General features: G+C 41.5%; 1 protein-coding gene across 1 annotated transcript in view; it reads right to left on the minus strand.

Moving 5' to 3' along the window:
• The window catches only part of ATP8A1 (ATPase phospholipid transporting 8A1), a 262,162-nt gene extending 255,157 nt beyond the window's left edge, over positions 1–7,005 (minus strand). Inside the window, exon 1 of the mRNA XM_070068174.1 lies at positions 6,873–7,005. Coding sequence (XP_069924275.1) covers positions 6,873–6,921 — 49 coding nt within the window. The 5' untranslated portion in view covers positions 6,922–7,005. The remainder of the gene's footprint in view (positions 1–6,872) is intronic.
• Positions 7,006–21,296: the final 14,291 nt, after the last annotated feature.

Below are 21,296 nucleotides of genomic sequence, written 5' to 3' on the forward strand. Positions count from 1 at the left end.
GGCCCAGCCTGGCCATTACAGCCATTTGGGGAATCTCTCTCTCTCTCTCTCTCTCTCCTTCCCTCCCTCCCTCCCTCCCTCTTTCTGTCTGTAACTCTGTCTTTCAAATAATTTTTTTTTAGAAAAAGATATATCAATTGTCACAAAAAGCGTAAAAAAGATGCTTATTCAAGTGTTGTCTGTTAAAAAACAGACTGAAATGACCTAAATGCCCACCCAGAGGATTCCTTTGTAATTTATATACTTACATAATCTAAACTGTCATAACATTAATGATATTGATCTGCACATTCTACAAATAATTATTGAGCCTCTAATAGGTGACAGGTACTCAGGATAATAAGTACAGATAGTAACTACAACAAAAATCACTCTCTTAGTGAAGTATATACAAATCTGTATTAGATTGGAACAGAACTCCATGAAATATTAATATGTAAGAAAAAAAGTTAAAAATAAGAGAGTATATATTCTTAATATATATGAAATATGTTTATCCTTAAATAAATATGCATTTCCTTTTCTGGAAAAGAGTTGCACTTAAATGTAACATTTTATACGTATGTATATATAAAGTTCATGTAAAATTTTTTAATCACAATGTGATTATAGTTGGATGGCAGTTGGTGATATTTTTCCTACTTCTGTGAAATGTTTTTGCAATGTGAGGTTTTCCAATGAGCAGGTTGTAGTTCTACAATAAAAGAACACAGTTAAGCTCTTCCATTAAAAAACAAAATTCCCTGCCTTTTGGGAGCTTACTATCCAGAGAGTAAGATCATTGAAAAGTCTAGGGTCCAGTAAGTAGTGAAGAATGATGGTTAAAGCTGTAGCTTGTCACAACACTTGCATTCTAATGGAACTCTGTGAATATAGACCCACACAGCAAACACTGCACTAGCTTCAAAAGATCCTCTGACCTAGGAAGCCTTCCTATGGCTGTACTGTAGGCACATGCCTTAATTTTCACTGCTTTTGAAATCACAGAATGAAAAGAGAAATGAATTCTATAAATATCTTTTAATTCCATCCCTAGAATTACACTAATGATACATATTTTGAAATTTTCAAATATTGGTTTTGTTATGTGTCATCACATTCACTCTCACATAGTGTCACTTCAGTACAAACTCAAACTCATCTCCGCATTTCCTGTGGGTTCTCCTTCATTCACCACAACCTTTTGTTCCACAACCCAAGTAGCTGGTACACAGCAGGTACATAACACATGATTGCTAAAGGAACAAAGTTGTCTCTTACCTGGACAACTGAAATAGCCTCCTAAAAGTTTTCCTTTAACAATGGTTTAAAAATTTTTTAAAAAATTAATATACATTGATTCTAAGGATCACAGCAATTTTGTGATAATTACTTAAAACAAAATTCTCGTCAGTTCTCACATTAACATATCAATACAAATCTCAATACAATATCAATACAATCTCTCTCTCTCTCTCTCTCTCTCCTTCCCTCCCTCCCTCCCTCCCTCTTTCTGTCTGTAGTTCACAGATATAATTCTAAGAATATAGTGATACTTCCCTTCTTCCCTCTCTCCTTCCCTCTCTTTCCCACCCTTCCTCCCTTCCTTCATTTTTTATAACAAATTTCAATTTACATTATAATCAAAGGTTTAGTTCTCCCCTAAATAAAGAATTCAACAAGTAAAAGTTAGAAAGTATCATATTTCATTGAGAACATGCAAAGGCTATAAAAATTTAAAAAAAATAATACTTTCAAGGCAGAGAGATAGAGATCAATCTTTTATCTCCTGGTATCTTCAACCTGCAATAGCTAGGGCTGGGCCAGGCTGAAGCTTGGAGCGTGAAACTCAATCTAGGTCTCCTGCTTGGGTGGCAAGAACCCAACTATTTGGGCCATCATCTGCTGCCTCCCAGGGTGTGTATTAGCAAGAAGCCGTACTGAAGCAGAGTTGCCGAGACTGGAAAAAGGCACTCTGGTATCTGATGGGGGTATCTCAAACTGCAATTTAACCACTCTGCCTATCCAGAAATTACTTTTGTTGTTCCTTTTTAAAATCTTTTTGGTAAATGAAACAAAGTATTCTATGTAGTTACAAACATTTTAGAGTTGCCATTTGATAAAACAATCTCCAAAGCTACTCCTTAATTTATCATTTAGTGCAAGTTTTATATGATCAAATGAATGTTCTTACATTTTACCATTATAACATTCAGCAGAACATGACGCAGACCACTGGTAGATAGCTTTTTGCATGTCCATTTCTTTAGTCTTGAGTAATTTAATGCTTATTATTTTGTAGAGTAGGGGTGGCAGGAAAGTTCCTATTTCATTCAAGCCAGGGCCTCTGGCAATCTAAGGACCTGTGACTGAGCCTGTTGCCTGCCCAATGACTGTTCTTGCTTTTTCTCTTTAGTAACACAACACTGAGCAATGTGCCCAGCTGGAAAAGTCCGTTTCCCAGTTTCCCTTGCAGATGGAGGCTCATGCAAAATAAGCATTATTCTGCGTGTGGTACTTTCAGAAAAATCACCTCTCTCTCACACTGTCATTTTTTCCTGCTTCAAATGCTTGCATGATGACTGGCACCCCAGCCACCATGCTGTGACTTTATAGAAGTCACACACTTAAGATGGTGAAGCGGTACCCCTTCTGACTTTGTGTAACAGGCACAACTGAGCCTGACAGTGTACTGCTGTACTGGTTTTGCAGATGAAAAACTGTTTCATGAAGGCCACCATCATTTCAGTGTCTTTGTTTCTGCAATATCATAAACATTAAAATTCTATATTTCTGCTGGACAATTGCTGCTGCTGTTGCTTCTTTTTTTTTTTTTTTTTTTTGACAGGCAGAGTGGACAGTGAGAGAGAGAGACAGAGAGAGAAAGGTCTTCCTTTGCCGCTGGTTCACCCTCCAATGGCCGCCGCTGCAGCCGGCGCACCGCGCTGATCCTGGCAGGAGCCAGGAGCCAGGTGCTTTTCCTGGTCTCCCATGGGGTGCAGGGCCCAAGCACCTGGGCCATCCTCCACTGCACTCCCTGGCCATAGCAGAGAGCTGGCCTGGAAGAGGGGCAACCGGGACAGAATCCGGCGCCCCAACCAGGACTAGAACCCGGTGTGCCGGCGCCGCAAGGTGGAGGATTAGCCTATTGAGCCACGGCGCCGGCTTGTTGCTTCTTTTAACCCACCTCTGTCTTGCCCTATACTCATGACAGCTAAATGCTACAGTGTGACATTTGTGGCTTCAATTCCTACTATTTTCTCTTGCACTGTTCCTTTAATCTTGCAGACTCTCTCCTGCCTTGGACCTTTGATTTGGCTGTGCCCTCTGCTGGGGACATCTTAGCCCCACATCCCCAGGTGGCTTAATCCCCTCACCTCTTTCATGTCAACTTGTCAATGAAGGCTGACCTAAACAACCAGCTCAGAATTACCATCCAACTACCAATCATACACATCTATTTTCTCTTTATTTTCCCCACAGCACTTACCACAATAACAAATTATAAAAGTGGTTTTATTTTTTCTGCTTGCTTTGTCTCCTGCATCACTAGAATGTAAGCAGGCTCCTCCTGTCCTGGTCACTAACACAGCCCAAGAACTAGGAACATAACTTGTAGGAGTTCAGTTAGAATTTCTCTCATTCTTCCTATTTTCATTGTGTCATTCTAACACAAATCCTAATCTTTTTATTGTAAGAATTACCAGTGGAGTTGTTCGAGGGTACCTCTCCCCCAGAAGCATGCAACATACTTCCAGACTTATCTAAGATGCATCTTTTGGGATGGCACTCCTTTAAATGATTTGGCTCCCAGCTGACCCTGTCAGATATTATACACTGGTGTCATTCTCAAATGAGAAATTAGATTACATGAACTCTGAGATGCTGCACCAATATTCCATTCTGCATCCAAATGACTCATCCTGGCATTAACAATGCTCTGTGATCTAACAGCACTCTATCTAAACTTAAATCTTATTCCTTCCACATTTCCCTCTGCTCTGGCTAATTTCATTAAGAACTCTGAAACAAGCCATGTTCACTGTCACCATTTTTTCATATTTTTACCCTCCACCTTCAACACTCTTCTGGCTGCTGAATCAATGAATTCTTCAGAATCTTGCTGCTCAAACTGGGATGCAGGGGCCAGCATCGTCTATCACCCATCACTACCTGCGAAATGGTCAGACGTGGAACAACTCCAGGCCTATCCCAGACATCCTGAATCAGAAACTCAGAATTTGCGCTTAACAAGAGATTGGTGTGTGCCTTAGAGTTTGAGAAGCAGTGCATAAGAAACTCAATCATACAGCACTCGCTCGTGCTCACAAATAAACGTGCACTGAATTCTTGATCTTTCGTAGGATGCATGCCCACCCATAAGCAAGCATGATGTTCAGTTAACAAAAAACACCCCCTCTTAGGCTATTTATTTCTTATTTCATCTAAGTCCTTTCTGCCCAATGTGCTTGTAAACAACTGACAGGCAGGATAGTCCCTGTGTTTGGCCAATCTGAAAGTAGGGAACAGAAGCCCATTCAAGTCACTTCAAGGGAAACAAACAAAACAGCTTATTTTAACACTACTTGGGAACTGGGAGCAGAGAACTCAAGAGGGAGGGCTCCAAGGTCTGGCCACGCTTCCCCATCGTCTGTGTACCCCTCCATTCCATTCTTTCCCGTCTGTTCAGTTTCTGTTTCCTTCTATCAGCAGCATTTGCATGAACTATTATTATCATCCATTCTCTTCTCTACCAGCCAATTCACTTCTTCCTCTTTCTGCTTCGATTTTCACTCTAAGTCTCTAACCTTAATACTCTCAGGAGAGATATGCCCAGCACAGAAAATCTTTGTAGCCAAACCACAAGATTACAAGTGTCTGAGTCACTTATGCACCAGCTGCCTCTGGGTGAGGAGCTTATGCAGTTTCAATCAGCTGAGGCCAAGGGGGCTGCAGCTCCAAACAAGGCCCTAGGCCGCAGAAGCTGTCAGAGGAGCATATTTCTAGAGAAAGAAAGGTGTGGGAGGACAGGCAATGAGGCACATGGCCATCTCACAGGGTTATTATTTTGTCTTTACCACAGTCTCAAATGTTGAGCACCTAATAAACTGAAATCAACCAATATGAGAGGGAAAAGTCATTTGCCAAGCAGCAATATGATCCTGGAAGCCCAGGGAATACAAAGATTAAATAAGAAGCAGTCTCTGTTTTCGCAGTGCTCTTTGTCCAAATGTATCACTTCACTAGGTGCTCGACCTTGGGCAAGCTACTAAACCATTCAGGGTCACAGCTACCTCAACTCTCAGATGGTACTCCACCTGAAGCAACATCCAGCAGTGTGGTAAGATTCTATAAGGTCATCTTTGCGGGAGTGCTTAAAAAAATGCAAACACCCAGCAAAAACAACATTGCAGCCTTTCAACTTTAAAATCTCATGTGCCACAGGTTTTGCGTTGCTTTTAGAATGTTTCTCTTGCTCCAGCTTCCAACAGTGTATGACCCACTAATCATTATTTAAAACACCAACTACAACCATTATATTTTCAATGACATCAACTTTTATCATTACATTTTCTTTACTCTGATGATTCAAAAGGTGATTAGCCGAATTCATTCATTTCACTCAGAAGTGTAAAAAAAGAAAACTTTCGTGTGTGCATTTTTAATATTACCCACTCAACTACAGATCTAAAACTGTAATATCCTTTATAAATATTTTGCAGAGATTACAAATGACAGTATTTCTCTGTAGGACACAGGTCAGTTTTGACTCAGTGTGACCTTTTCCCTAGAGTTGCATTTCCTATTCTCTAAATGTTAGATCAGAGAATTCTAGATATTAGCACACTGGACCCCAGTTCTCCATGGGGACCTTGAGGAAAGATAATAAAATGGTCTGTCTCAAAACCGAGAACCCCATTCACCTGGCTCCTGTATCCTTTTCCTAAAACCACTTTATCACCTGCTTCTCACTGAAAGGTGGGGGTGGGAAGAAGTGATGATGGTGAGGTGGACTAATTCTTAAACACCTGCTACTCCAACTTCTTGCAGAATTCAAGCACAGGTTTCAGGGAGAGAAAAGGGAAAACAAAACTGGAAATACATGTAGCCTTGACTTTGCCCAGAGCACAATCGAATCATATTTGCGGAGTTGTCTGCCTCGTGCCAGGTAGGCCAGGACGACGGGCACCACTAGCCCACGCCCTCGGGCACCCGGTGCTCGGTGCCTAGAAGCATAGCCGTTCAACAGCTGGTCCTGGGATCCAAAACACAAGCTTCCACCTGGCCAAAAAGTGCTCAGCTGCAACAAAGTGCAGGTTTCATGCTAAAGCCAAAACATAAAGGAAACCTCAACTGGGTGCGACTTCTCCGTAGGAGGTAGAACTGCAGAGACACCGTAACGCACGGTCCTCACCGAGTACCCCCACCCCAGCCAAAGCTCCCCACGCTCTGAGAAGCGCAGGACCCCGCAGCTGCGATAGGCAAGCTGGCTTCCCCCGGGGGGCTTCCATGGGGGGGGGGGCGGCGGGCTGGGATCTGATCACCAGGATGGGAAGCTGAGTGGAGACCCCGAGGTCTGCCCGTCAGTGGACAAGGGGGTGGACAGGGCGAGGGCGCTCGGTGATGGGCACCGAGCAGTCAGCAGGCTGCTGGTACAAGAAAGCTTTGGGGTTCCCGCCCACGACTCCAATTTGGGACCTCGGGAACCCCGAAAACGGGCAGCGAGTGCATCAGAGGCGGGTCTGCGGGGGACCGGGCACGCAGTCAGACTGCCTGGAGGAGGCGGTGGGACGGGCGTGCTCTCCGACACACACTCACACAGACACACGCAGCCGCACGCTCGACCTAGGCTGGCCCCGAATCGGCCCCGGGCGGCGGCGGCGGCCACTCACCCTCAGCGCGAGAGCGGATCTCCGACACCGTCCTTCGCATGGTGGGCATCGCCGCGGCGGCGGCCGCAGGTGGCTCCTTAGCCGCGACTCTGCACCTGTCGCGGCGCCACGCGCGGGCGTTCAGCCGCCACCGGGGCCCGGCCGCCTACCCAGGGCAGCGACCCTCGCGCGCAGCCCCTGCCCGCGGACGCGAGGGGGAGGAAGAGGCGGCGGAGGCGAGGGTGGCGGCTCCCGCAGAGCTGGGCGAGCTCGCTCCCTGCAGCCGCGGTGGGGGCGGCTCGGCGAGGGGCGGAGCTCGGGCGCTCGCGCCGGGGGCGGGGCTTCGGGGCGCGCGCTTACTCGCTCCCGCGGCCCCGGGGCGAGGAGTGCGGGAGAGGCCTCCTCGGCCCCGCCCCACTCTGGACCGTACCACTTCTGGGGAGGGGGGGAGATCTGCCACAGCCTCTTCAGCTGGTCGGCAGCCTCGCTCCGCCCCGCGGCTCCTGCCTCACCGGTTCTCTTCCCAAGTCCAGTCTGACTCTCCCAAGTCTTGACCTGCCGCCCTGGGCTGCGGCGTCCTCACGTTTCGTCTCCCGCTCCCCTCCGGCGTTTAATAGCAATGGAGCCGCCTGTCGTGTAGAAAGAAGTGTGGGAGGTGGGTGGCAGGCGAAGGGGAAAGGGTTTTGGGACCTCAAGGGTCTGGGTCCTGCCGCCGCAGAGAGCGGGACGGCGTGCTCGGCGCGCAGTTCTAGCTTCTGCGCACGCCCGGCCGGACTGGTGACCAGAGCCGCACTGGCCCCCTGCTTGTCCGCTAGCAACAGGCTGAGCGGCCGGGACCGTCCGGGAGCGGGCGCTCCACCTGCCCCTGGGGCCTGGGGCCGGCCTGTGAGCGGGACCAGTGCATCCTAGCAGTTCGTGTTTTGCGGGCTGGTAAAGCCCTGAAATGGCAGTAAGATCAGCTACTGGCCCAGCGGGTCAAAAAAAAAAATGCCTTTTTTGTTGTTTGGGGTTTTTGTTTTTAGACAAAGCTGCAGAAAGTTCCGCTCAGTATTATCTGAAATGGGCCTAGGGGTTCTTAGCGTAAAATCTAGAAATATATTGAACTTTAATATGCCCCAGGTCCTAGAGACCCTCCTTAGCTCATGGCATTTTATTTTGTGTACTGAGGTCTATGCTACTAAGTTATCAGAACAAGCACAGACAGCAGTTTTTGTTTATTGCTGATTTGCCCATCACGTGCAGATAAAAGGTTTTGTGTAGATTCTGATGGGCCCTTGAACTGGCGAGAGACGAATAAATTAGGAGCAATTCGCTGCCTCTCCCTCCGTGTGCGCATCCTCTGGCAAAGCCCTTACATGGAGGCCTTTTATTTGAGCTCCTTGCTTGTGCTGAGAGGTTTGACTAGAGAAGTGATTGTTCTCCACCCTCATGAAAAACAAACAAAAAAATGAAACAAAATCTGCTCACGGCAGGTTATCTCCATTTGTGGTGTTTCCTCTGCGCCCCGGAGGTAGCACTTGCTAATCAGAACCCTGCCCAGCCTCACTGCTCAGCCAGATCAGTGCATATTCATGAAGAGTTCACTCTCTTGGGCCCTGATTCAGAGGCTGAAGACAAAGCAGATGGAGTCCCAGTGTTCTTGGAACATCTCGGGTCGTGTCTGTCTCGGTGATGGTCGTGATTTTCGCGGATGGTCTTCTAAAAGTGAAAAATGGACACGGACTTTTCAGCTCTGTCATCACCGCTGTTTTGATTTCTGACAAGTGCCAGGATTTTCTTGTGTAGACTTCCTCTGGCTTGATGACCATGGGTCTGAAACAAATTAAAGGGCTAAGTTCAGCAAGGGGGAAAATCCATCTCCTTAAAGTGAGCAGAAACTGGAGTACAGTGCTTTCCTAATTAATGTATAAGCTATTATTTTATATAACACCAGAGCTGGCTTTTACTCAAAATCAGTGCATGACAGCATGACAGTATTTGATTGGTGAAGTTTCACCTTTGATTCCTGATGAGTCCTAGATTGGAGGTCAGTTTTCTACTTATGAAGAATAAAGGTGATCCTGAGTGCTTTTAGGAACCTGTCAACAAAATTGATAACACATGTGACTCATACAGGAAATGCCATTCATACAGAGATATGATGCAGTCTATAGCTTGCGGCTTGTCCTTTCCCACATTATATGATCACTTTTTCCATCATGGCAGGACTACCCCCAATGACTTCATTTCTGAGAAACCATTCATTCCTAATTGCTAGAAATCACGGGTTTTTATTGCCTCAGGAACTTTATTGCCCAGTAAGTACTGCGTTGATCTGCATCCGCTTAATTTCGAAGCTCTCAGATCTTTTCACCTTCCATTGTTTGAGAGGCTCAGTGTGCCAGTCCCTGGCCGGGAACTCTGGCTCCAGCAACATGACCTTGTCACAGAATCTGTAGTGTAATTCAGATGTCAGCAAGATTGTTTCAAAACCTTCAGGTCCTGTGCCTACTGATGGACTTAGAAGGAAGGGGGTTATTCGAGGACAGCTTCTCAAGGAAGAGGGTTATTCAAAGAGTTTTTGCAATGACTGGGTCTTATGATCCTCCATAAAATATACACAGAATGCACGGCATGTGTGAGGTGCTGAGCCGGAGTGCTGGGTGAGGAAGGTACTTCATGGAAGCCTAGCAGCAGTGCAACAAGATGGCGCCCACTTCATACCAAGTGGACAACAGCAGCAACTACAAACTGAGAGCCGGCAGCTCTTCCTAGAGCTGGATCCTGGAGTGGCAGTTAAGCCCATTGAAACGAGAGCTCTCTTTCCAGGTAAGGAGACCTACCACGGAGGAAATACTCAATAATGCTAAGGAATATTTAAGGTCCTTGGAGTACTCAATAATGTTAGTTAAGGAATATTTAAGGTACTTGGAGTGATGGAAGAACATATGTGTGTGTGTTTGGGGGAAAGGAAGAGATCTATTTGGTTACAGTAAAGATTCTCACAGGAATCCATGGGTGGACTCTAAAGGTGCCAGCTCTGGGAGGATCTCTGCATGCTAAAGTCCTCCCCCTCCATTTATTTCCTTTTTTTCTTATGAGGTGGCTAAATGAATGGTGTCAAAAGTCTCGATAGGCCCACTTTTAAGCACTTTTATATATCTTCCCTTGAATTTCCCCATAAAATTTTTTCAACTTTACCAATAAAATCATATAATGAATATTACATGGCAAATGTTTGCCACATTCTCTTAACTGTATCACGTAGGAATTAATGGAAAAGTGTGTTCTTGGCTTTCCTTTTGAATTAGGATAGCTTGTGTTGTTGAGTAATTTGGGAAAATAAAAGCATGTGTAAACACATGCACTCTGTTCTGTTGCTGTATAAGATGTAGACATCAATAGAACTTGATGGAGCCAAGGACCCAAGTTCAGACTTCACATAAGTCAGAGTGAGCATCAGATACCCAGAGTAAGATGCATGACAATTGCTGTGGTCTGTTTAAGGAAAAGAGTGCAGATTGGTGCCTTCTCACACAGGGCAACAAAATCCAAGGAGAATGCAGAAAAGGGAAAGGAGACAATACAAACTCGCAGCCAGACCAAATTTATTCAGAGAAAATAAACCTGCAGAGGTCAACTAACTGCCAGCATGTACATAGACCTAATACATGCCAGAGGCCCAGACCCCAGCAGGCTGGGCCTTTTTATATCCTAGATGGGCTAGGGATGGGATGGGGGGCAGTAGGCAGAGATGAGCTCCACCATACTGGTTCAAATTTGGCCCACTGGCTTCCAAACCTGGGGAAGAATGTAGGGGATGGGGTGGGAATAATACAGGGCGTGAGCTGGAACTGGTCTCCTGAAAGAAGGCACGGGTAACAAGAACCTGAAATGGCTGAGGCTTATGTCCTTGTTCCATCAGACCGAGTGGTTCCCCAACATTCTCGTGTTGGAAACTTAATCTCCAGTGCAACAGTGTTAGGAGTTGGGGCCTAATAAGAGGTCATCAGGTCACCTTATGAACAGATTAAGGTTGCAACTAGATTAATGACATTTTTTTTTTGTAGAGTTGGGCTTCTTATAAAAGCAAATTTAGACCCCTCTTTCCCTCTTACTATCTCCTGTCCTGTCTTTCCATGTGATATCCTCCATCATTAAGACTCAGCAAGAAGTCCCTCAGCAGACGCTGGAACCTTGACATTGGCCTCTAGATTATAAGAAATCAGTCTGTTCTTTGTACAGTACATAGTCTCAGGTATTGGGTTATGGCAGTGGAAAATGGACTAAGACTATAGTTGAAATTACAATGAAAGAAATAAAAAAAGGACCCAGAGGAAGTCACTGCTAGGGCCCAAGCAAATAAGAAATCCAGTTTTCATGCCAAGTCAACTAGGCGGGAGAATGAATAATCTTCCAACACATGATGCTAAAACTCCTACATATCCACATGCCAAAGAATGTAATTGGACCCCTACCTCACACTATCTATAAAAATTAATTCAAAGCAGTTCAAAGATGCAAATATAAAAGATAACTAAAACTTTTAGGAGAAAAATAGAAGTAAATCTTTGTGGATGTTAATGATGGTTCTTACATAAGACACAAAACACAAACAACAAAAAAATACAAAAACTGGACACCATCAAAATTAAAACCTTTTATACCTCAAAGGGCACTATCAAGAAAGTGAAAAAATAACTCAGAGTTGTAGAAAACTTGTAAATCATATATCTGATGAGTGATTTATAACTAGAGTAAAAGAAGAACTATCATGATTCAATGATAAAAAATTAAATAACAAAATATATAAATGGAAAAAGGGTCTGAGTAGTTATTTCTCCAAAGAAGATATGTGGGTGGCCCATCAGCAAATGATAAGATGCTCAGCATTACTGGCAACTAAAGGATGCAAATCAAAATGAAGTGATACCACTTCATACCCAGTAGCATAGTTATAGCTATATAAGTGTTAGAGAAGATCTGGAGAACTTAGAGCAGAGCTGATGGGAATGTAATGGTGCAACTGCTTTGGGAAGTACTCAAACAGTTAAACATAGAGTTATCTAAGAGAAATAAAAACAGATTTCCACATCGAAACTTGTACATAAATGTTCAGAACAGTGTAATAGCCAAAAATGTGAAACAACCCAAATATTCACCTACTGGATGATAAATAAAATGATCTATCCATATATTAGAATATTATTGTACAATAAAAAGAAATACTAACACAGGTACAACATAGATGACTTTAAAAGCATTATGATAATTCAGAGAGACCAGTCACCAAGAATCATGTATTATATAGTTCAAAATAGGCAAATCTGCAGAGACAAAAAATGGGTTAGTAATTACCAAGGACTGGGGGTGGGATGGGAACATTGGGGAATGCCAGCTGATAGGTGTGGGGGCAAAATTCTAATGTCAGTTTAGGTGTTGGAAATAGAACTCTGAATATGCTAAAGAATTGTAAGTTTTAATTGGGTGAATTGCATGTTCTATGAGTAATGATTAACAATTTTTTAAAAATAAGTCTCCAGAGAAGTCAGCCACAAAATTGTCAGGTCCCAAAAGTCAATAAAAAAAGTCAGAGGCTATTTCTATGTTTGTGAGATTGCATTTGATGATTACCTGATGTTGCCTGAGTTTGTTGTTTGATACCACTAGTGTTTATGGATTGATCTCCTTTAGGAGAAACATGTAGTCAAGCAGACAAGAAAGGTTTGCTCACTAGTTTATCAATGCAGTACAGCCAGAGGTGCTTTGGGAGCTCATGGCCTGAAGATAGAGGCCACCTGAGAACCCTATTTTTAACTGAGACTGAGGGATGGAAAATTGATTACACCCAAAATACAGAGGCTACATAGTGCTGGCCACTGTGAATTCTTTTGCTGAAGCACAAAAGAAATGGATAAATTAATTTAAACTTTAGATAATTACACCTTCAAATTTAAATTCGAACTTGAGGTATAACTTAAAATTCTATCAAATTGCAAAGATACCTGGTTATTATAAGAAGATGCTTATTATCTGTGGGATATAATTGGTGTTATATTAATTCAATGTGTAGTGTATGGTTATGATTTTTATACTGTAGGCTTGCACTTTCTTTTCTCCATTCTACTGTGTCTTAATTGATTTATTTTAGTCACCATCCTCATTTACATACATGTCCAATAAGCCAACAGATTTTTAAGCTCTATTACCAATATATATCTTCATCTATCCACTTTTCTTCATCTCCACCTCTACCACACTTGTGCAAGCCACCATCATTTCTCACTTGCAACAGCTTTCTGACTGGTCTCCCTGCCTTTCTGTCTTCCATTCATCTTATAGGAGTCATAGGTATTGGTATCAACTTAAAACACAAACTAGTTTATGCTATTTCTTTAAATTTTAAAAATTTATTTGAGGAGAGACAGAGGGATGGAGGGAGGGGAAAGAATGGAGTAGGGGAGAGAGACAGAGATTGACTTTCTCTCTGCTAGTTCATTCCCCACATGCTAGGGATCCAGGGACTCAACCTAGGTCTCCCATGTCAGTGGCGGGGACCCAATTAGTTCAACCATCACCTGCTGCCTCCTAGGGCCTACATATGCAGGAAACTGGAATCAGAGGAGTGGAGCCAGAACTTGAATCCAAGCACTCTGACATGTGATGCAGGCATCACATCCTGGTTTATGTTATTTTTAAAGACTTTTCAGGGGCTTCTCAATAGCACTTAGAATGAAATAATAATCCTTTCAGATCTGATTCTTGCCTGTCTTTAGGCTTATCTCTTTTTACCTCCTCATTTATCCACTTGGCGAGATTTTCCCCACCTCATCCCCCAGCTAACATCCCCCACTTTACCCAGTGACTGCCACCACCTCTTTGCCTTATTCTATTTGTCTCATAGGACAGATCACTATCTGAAGTTCTCTTAATTTGTTATGTTTGTGATAAATAGGTCTTGCTCTGCTTGTATTGCTTATTGCAGCTTTTCCAACTGTAAGAACAGTGCCTGTCATATGGTACAGGATCCATAAATATTGTTGGATGAATGAATGAATGCCCTGAAGAATGTGTGTGTTGTGAATGATCTAGGTGTCTCAGCTTGGGAAAGAGTAGAAGGATAGGTTGCATTCCACCTGAAGAGGTAATAAGTTATTTCCTCCATAAGGGTACATATTGGGGTATATTTGTCAAATATTTTCATGAAATAATTAGAGCATACTTGCATTGGAATAATTTATATCAGAAAAATCTTGTACTACAAATATTAATGTTAAAAGTAAGTGATCAAATTTTAAATACAAACCAATTTCAATCAAAAGGTTCAAATCTGTCACTGAAAAATCCAGTCACTTATTATTCCTCATAATGATAATTGTTTTTCTCTCATGCCCCTATTGTCTTTCTGTTTTCAAACACCTTATGAAGATTTTAATTCAGTTACAATGTCTTACAACATTATCTTCTCAATAGCATTTTTAACAGCAAAATAAAATACTTTTTTTTCAATAATTGAAAACAGTTGGCTCCTACTTAAACAAAACTGGAGTTTTAAAATGTTGAGAGAATTCTTGACAGGCATTGAGAAAGATTAAGTACCTTCAATGTATTTAAAATAGAGTTCAATTTACACACAATCTTTCAGGAGAAATATCTGTTGAGTATTTTATTTAAAAGGTAAAAGTAGCCAGCACTGTGGCTCACTAGGCTAATCCTCTGCCTGTGGCACCGGTACTCCGGGTTCTAGTCCCAGTTGCCCCTCTTCCAGACCAGCTCTCTGCTGTGGCCTGGGAGTGCAGTGGAGGATGACCCAAGTGCTTGGGCCCTGCACCCGCATGGGAGACCAGGAGGAAGCTCCTGGCTTTGGATTGGCGCAGCGCGCTGGCCATAGCGGCCATTTCGGGGGGTGAACCAATGGAAGGAAGACCTTTCTCTCTGTTTCTCTCTCTCACTGTCTAACTCTGCCTGTCAAAATAAGTAAATAAAGTAAAAGCATAGTCTTTCATATCTAATGTTGGTATCTTAAATTCAATAGCATTATATCAAATTGATAAATGAGATTCTGATTAAAGTGTGATTTTATACTTTAATATTTTCCTCTGTAGCAGCACCAGGAAGCCAAAAATTAATAGTTAATTAGGTATTGGCATTGTGGTGTAGCACCTGCAGTGTTGGCATCCCATATGAGTGCTAGTTCAAGTCCTGGCTGCTCCACTTCCAATCCAGCTCTCTGCTATAGTCTGGGAAAGCAACAGAAGATGGCCCAAGTCCTTGGGCCCCTGCACCCGTGTCAGAGACCCGGAAGAAGCTCCTGGCTCCTGGCTTCGGATTGGGCTATTGCGGCCATCTGGGAAGTGAACCAGCAGATGGAAGACCTCTATCTTTCTGCCTCTGCTTCTTTGTAACTGCCTTTCAAATAAATAAATAAACCTTAAAGAAAAATAATTAGAAGTGATATTTGCTTTTTTAAAAAAAGATCACCCAATATTTCAGTAATGCTGGATTCTCTTTATTATTGTAAAATATTTCTTGAATTTATAATGATACAATTTACTGCTTCCATAGATTTTGACATTTTAAAAAGCAGCTTTCTTGAGGTGCAATTGATATAAAATAAATGTCATGTGTCTATAGAATTTGTTAATGTATACTTTTGAAACTGTCCTCACACTTTAAGGTAATACACATATCCATCTCCTCCAAAGTGCTCTTGCTTCATGATATCATACCTGTGAGCCCAGATGCATTTTCTATATTCATTTGTTTACTGAGTGCCTCCATGTTCTGGTGTTCTAGGTGTTGAGCTGAGTATCCGAGATTGAGCACTCAGCTGAAACACACAGAATCCAGAAGCTTACAGAGCTTAGCTTGCATCAGGAGAACAAGTGTGAGTCAAATAGTAATGTAAATAAGTGTAATATCACAACTCTATATCATACTCTGTGGGAAAAGTAGTATATACCTATGTATAGTGATTGCATCCTAGACTGTTTCTGGGCTTTCACACCTATTTCTGATACTCTTCAAAGTTGCTTATATGAGTATGGGCTGAAAGCATGCACTGAACACTTTGTTTCTACAGCATGTTTTGGTTTTTATATTAAAAATAGGGTGATACATGGAAAGGATAGCTAGCAATGAAGATAAATAAATTATATTTTTTTCTTGTTGTTGAACACAAAGTTAAAATCAAGAATGAAAAGAAACTCCTAAGAAAATCTCTTTTTTGCTTCTCATGTCACATTAGGTGCTATTTCAGGGAGGAGAAGTGGCAATATTGAGAAAAAAATATTGAGAGGGAAAAAAAACTCAACATGTTTTATGAAAAACTGAACAATCAGTAAATGAGATACATATGAGTATCAAAGACAGTTTTTTTAATTTCATAACTTCTATTTTAGAAAGAATGCCAAGCGTAAATAAGATGGTTTCCTGATTAATTGAAATAAACCATATCTTTCAAATATGAGTATTTGCCAGTTGTGTTTGGACCTCTTGGATGATATATTCCCTGCTCAGAGGTTCATAATTCATTGCAGTGTTTAGTAGATTTATTGGAAAATCACAATGTTGTTTTTTTTTTCCTCTGACCCCAAAAAATCTCAGAAACAACATTTGTTGGAGAGATCATTTATCACTGTAGCTTCTTGCCAACTTTGAACTCTGAGGAAATCCACTAAATGAGAAAGAGAATCAATACCTAATCCAGGATTACATTTAGGTCCTTACCCTCTACGAAAAGAGACTGACGTGGGGTGTGTGTGTGTGTGTGTGTGTGTGCATTTTTAAAGAGAAGATATTAAGGAAGTAAAGTCATGTTTGTGGAAGCAAAAGGCTGGAGGTGAAATCATGGTGATCCAGAGCCAAGTTCAGGAGCAAACACTGTCCCTCTTGTGTAGATCTGCTCATCTGTGAGGCTCTAGATGAACGCTCCTTTCCCCTGTTATATTCTCCTGCCTGTTTTATAGCTGGTATGGACTTGAGAACCGACCTTAACCTGTTTAATCAGAACCTCCTTTCTCCTGTCCCTGAATCCATGGTACTCTGACTCCCACTTGCCTCCCAGGCCTGGGATAAACTCTGAGGGTTTATGCAAGCAGCAGATAGCAGCTGCTGCCTTTAAAGTTTTTCATGCCCACTGGTTCAAGTCTATAACCAATTTTGGTCCTTGTTGATTTCCCTTGACTTCTTCTATTTCTAAAAAATGACAAGGAGACCTATAGTTTGGGGAAGACTGAGAAAAAATTTGAATAAGTACACAGGAACCAAATTATGGAGGATCATGCAAACTAGCCTAGGTGACAGGAGTGAATGTCCTTGGGTGAAAGAAAATCATTGTGAACCCTGGGACATAGGATGCAACTGTGTTTTAAAAAGATTCTTGTGGAGGTAACAGGATACAGAACATGGACTGGAGATAAAGAGACCAGGTTGGAGATGACAAAGATCTGTTCAGTTAATGGAGGAAATGATGACTAAGAAAAATTAAGCTTGAATGTCATATGAGGTATTTTGGGGTTGTATTTTAGGGGCCAGGACAACTAAAGGACAGTGGTATGTTTACCTGCAGAAAAACAGAATTATTTTCCTTTTGTAGTCATAGTGATTGTGTGTGTGTGTGTGTGTGTGTGTATGTAGGGGGTTTGTCAAAAAGTTCAAGGAAAATGTGTATTATAAAAAAAAAACTATGCATGAATTTCAAAATTATTTTGAATCAATTTTTTTTACAATTTTTATTTATTTGAGAGAGAAAGAGAGCAAGCTCTCTTTTCTGTTGGTTTACTCCCCAAATGACCACAACAGCCAGGGCTGGGCCAGGCTGAGGCTAGGAGTCTAAATTCCATCCAGGTTTCCCACTTGAGTGGCAGGGACCAAGTACCTATTACTTCCCAGAGTGTGCATCAACAGGAAGTGGAATTAGAAACAGAAACAGAACTTGAACCCAGGCACTCCGGTATGGGATATGGGCATCCCAAGAGGCAGCGTCACCTCTGCACCAAATGCCTGTTCCTAAGTTTATCTTTTAATTCCATTTTTATATGAACTTTTTGAAGTACTCTTGCAGAAGTATTTGAATTTTCTAGCTGTTGGCTTAGTTTTCCATTGAATCAGAAATTCAGACATCAAGGATGGAAGATTACCTTTATTACTCCCCTTGAATTAAAGACCTCATAGGTGTCAACTCTGAAGAAAACTGGGATCCAAAGATCTGTGTTTAGGTGTTAGTTTTGGCACTTTTCTTGTGTTTTCTTGGGAACTTCATTAAAATGCCGTTCTGAATCTTGGGTTGTTTTAGGTGACATGCAGGCCCTGCATCCAAACTGCAAGATTCTGATGCAGGACCCAACACTTACTAAAGCTTTAGGTGAGTTACCACCTCCTCTGGGCTTCAAAGCCCATTTGTAAAATGAGGAGCATTACTATGACTGTATATAGGAATATTGTTGGCAGTACATGAAATAGTTTACTACAATGTACTATTCACATTTTAGCTGCCCTCATTTTAATTTAGTGCATTTAACATCTTTTCTTACTCTGTGAGTGAATAAAATTAGATGATTTTAGGGAATAGAGACATTTTCCTTATAATGTCTTTAAAACATTTAAATTTTTGGCCGGTGCCTTGGCTCACTTAGCTAATTCTCTGCCTCTGTTGCCGGCACCCCAGGTTCTAGTCCCAGTTGGGGCGCCGGATTCTGTCCCAGTTGCTCCTCTTCCAGTCCAGCTCTCTGCTGTGGCCCAGGAAGGCAGTGGAGGATAGCCCAAGTGCTTGGGCCCTGCACCCACGTGGGAGACCAGGAGGAAGCACCTGGCTCCTGGCTTCGTATCGGTGCAGCACGCCGGCCATAATGGCCATTTGGGGAGTGAACCAATGGAAAGGGAGACCTTTCTCTCTGTCTCTGTCTCTCTCACTGTCTAACTCTGCCTGTCAAAATAAATAAATAAAATATTTAAATTTGTCTTATAATTTCTTCTTTGTAGTCTTAAACAAGTTTATTTGTACGACAAATAGCGTAAATGTTGGATATGTAAGTTTAATTCAGAATTCTATTAGTTCCAAGAAAAGTATTTTAAGAAAGCTCATTAGTAAAATTATTAAAATGTTAAAAACAAATATGCCTCTCTGCATCATTTAGAATAAGGTTCAATTGCACCTAACAGAGAACCACTAAAATAACAGTGATTATATTATGTGGAGTTTTGTTTCTATCTCATCAGAGTGTGAAGACAGGCTCCACGCTGTCATCAGAGATCCAGAGCCTTCCCGTTCTGCTCTGCAATGCTGAAACATAAGTTCTGTCCTCAAAGCTGAAGGAATAAAGCTTTAGGGGTAGAAAGAGACCCGGCACACTGAGCCAGATTCTTTCAAGCATCCATTCCTAAAGTCTGGCATAGAAGCTATGCCCTTATCTTATTGGCTTGTCACATGACCACACAGAGCTGAAAAGAAAGCTAGGGCATTTAGCTTCTTACTCAGCCAGCGATGTGTCCAGATGAACTTCGGGATTTGATACCAATACGGAAGGGAAGAATGAGCTTGCAGGTGGCAGCCTGTATCCTCTGCCGTACTTACGCATAAGTCTCAGAAGTCATTCTCAGGGTCACGTTATGAACATCCTCAGCTGTTCGTGGACACAGGAATGAAACTGTTTTTCTTTTCCAGTTTTGAAATATGTATAAGAAAAAAGGAAGAGTTTGCTTCATCTTAAAAATAGGCATGAGCAAATAGGTTTTTAAATTCTTGGGGCTTAGCAAAGAGCTTATTAAATGCTAACTGACTTCAGTATTGACTGTAGTAGAAAACAGAGGCAGAAATAATTTTAATAAGGTTGTACCTTATTAAAGTGACTTCCTTGTTAAAAACAGAATCTTGGGGGTAAAAACAATGGATGAAGCAAAAACAGAAAGATCCTTTAAGATTTTTTTTTCTGTTTCACTAGGAAAGGGAAAAATTTAAACAGATTTCTGAAGAAAGAAGCTATAAAGCTATAAAATGGCGTTTTGGGGACATTAATCCCTTAGCTGTGTCCAAACCACATTGTGAGGGACAAGACTCACCTGGAGACAACTTTGTTGATGGGAGTTTCCTGTACCCTAGAAGGTGGATCCTCAAAATATTATCCCAGTAAAACTGTCTTAAAAAGTTAATATTAAGTTTATTAAATTTATGTGCACAATAGTTCTTCCTTAGGCTCTGAAATTTTTTCTAATCATTTTATTCTACTTATAAATGTAGCAGATTTTAAGAATTACTTTTAGGGATGTGTTTGATTAATGCTTGATTCTATTTATAAACCTTAATTCCTTTAATATTTTAAACTACAATGATGAACTTAATAAATTTTCTTTCTTGGTAATTTAGTCATCCAAAAAAAAAAAAAACCTTTTAAGAACTTTAAAAAAGGTTTATTTATTTGAAAGGCAGAGCATCAGAGAAAGAGAGAGATCTTCCACCCATTGGTTTACTCTCTAAATGGACCTGAACTGGCACTTTGATATGGGATGCCAACAGGGCAAGCAGCAGCTTAAACCACTGTGCCACAGTGTCTCCTTCTAGGAATTCAAATAACTATTACAATAGGATAAAGTTAACATAAAAAATGCCTTAGGATTACTTAAATCTTCTAATTTTTTAAAATATTTTTTTAACTTTTATTTAATGAATATAAATTTCCAAAGTACAACTTATGGATTACAATGGCTCCCCCCCCATAACTTCCCTCCCACCGCAACCCTCCCCTTTCCCTCTCCTTCCCCCCTTCCATTCACATCAAGATTCATTTTCAATTCTCTTTATATACAGAAGATCAGTTTAGCATACATTAAGTAAAGATTTCAACAGTTTGCTCCCACACAGAAACATCAAGTGAAAAATACTGTTTGAGTACTAGTTATAGCATTAAATCTCAATGTACAGCACACTAAGGACAGAGATCCTACATGAGGAGTAAGTACACAGTGACTCCTGTTGTTGAATTAACAAATTGACACTCTTGTTTATGGCATCATTAATCACCCTAGGCTCTTGTCATGAGCTGCCAAGGCTATGGAAACCTTTTGAGTTCACCAACTCTGATCATATTTAGACAAGGTCGTGGTCAAAGTTGAAGTTCTCTCCTCCCTTCAGAGAAAGGTACCTCCTTCTTTGATGACCTGTTCTTTTCACGGAGATCTTTCATGTAGGGTTTTTTTTTTTCTAATATTAATGTATTTTGATATGAAATTTTTAATATAAATCAATTAGTCCCATCAATTTAATTTGGAATCACACAAATGATATACTTTATATTTATCCTAAATACATGATTATTTGTGAATCATACTAAAAATATTAGCATTACAGGTGTGATTTACTTAATCACATACTTGTATAACTTATTTTTCTAGGTTTAAATGTACTAATTCTCTTGGGAAATTTTGGAGTCTATACATTCAGCTGCCTGAGGTTGAATATTAGCCAGAACT

Source organism: Oryctolagus cuniculus, chromosome 2 (assembly GCF_964237555.1).
Source record: "Oryctolagus cuniculus chromosome 2, mOryCun1.1, whole genome shotgun sequence".
Classification (NCBI taxonomy): Eukaryota; Metazoa; Chordata; class Mammalia; order Lagomorpha; family Leporidae; genus Oryctolagus; species Oryctolagus cuniculus.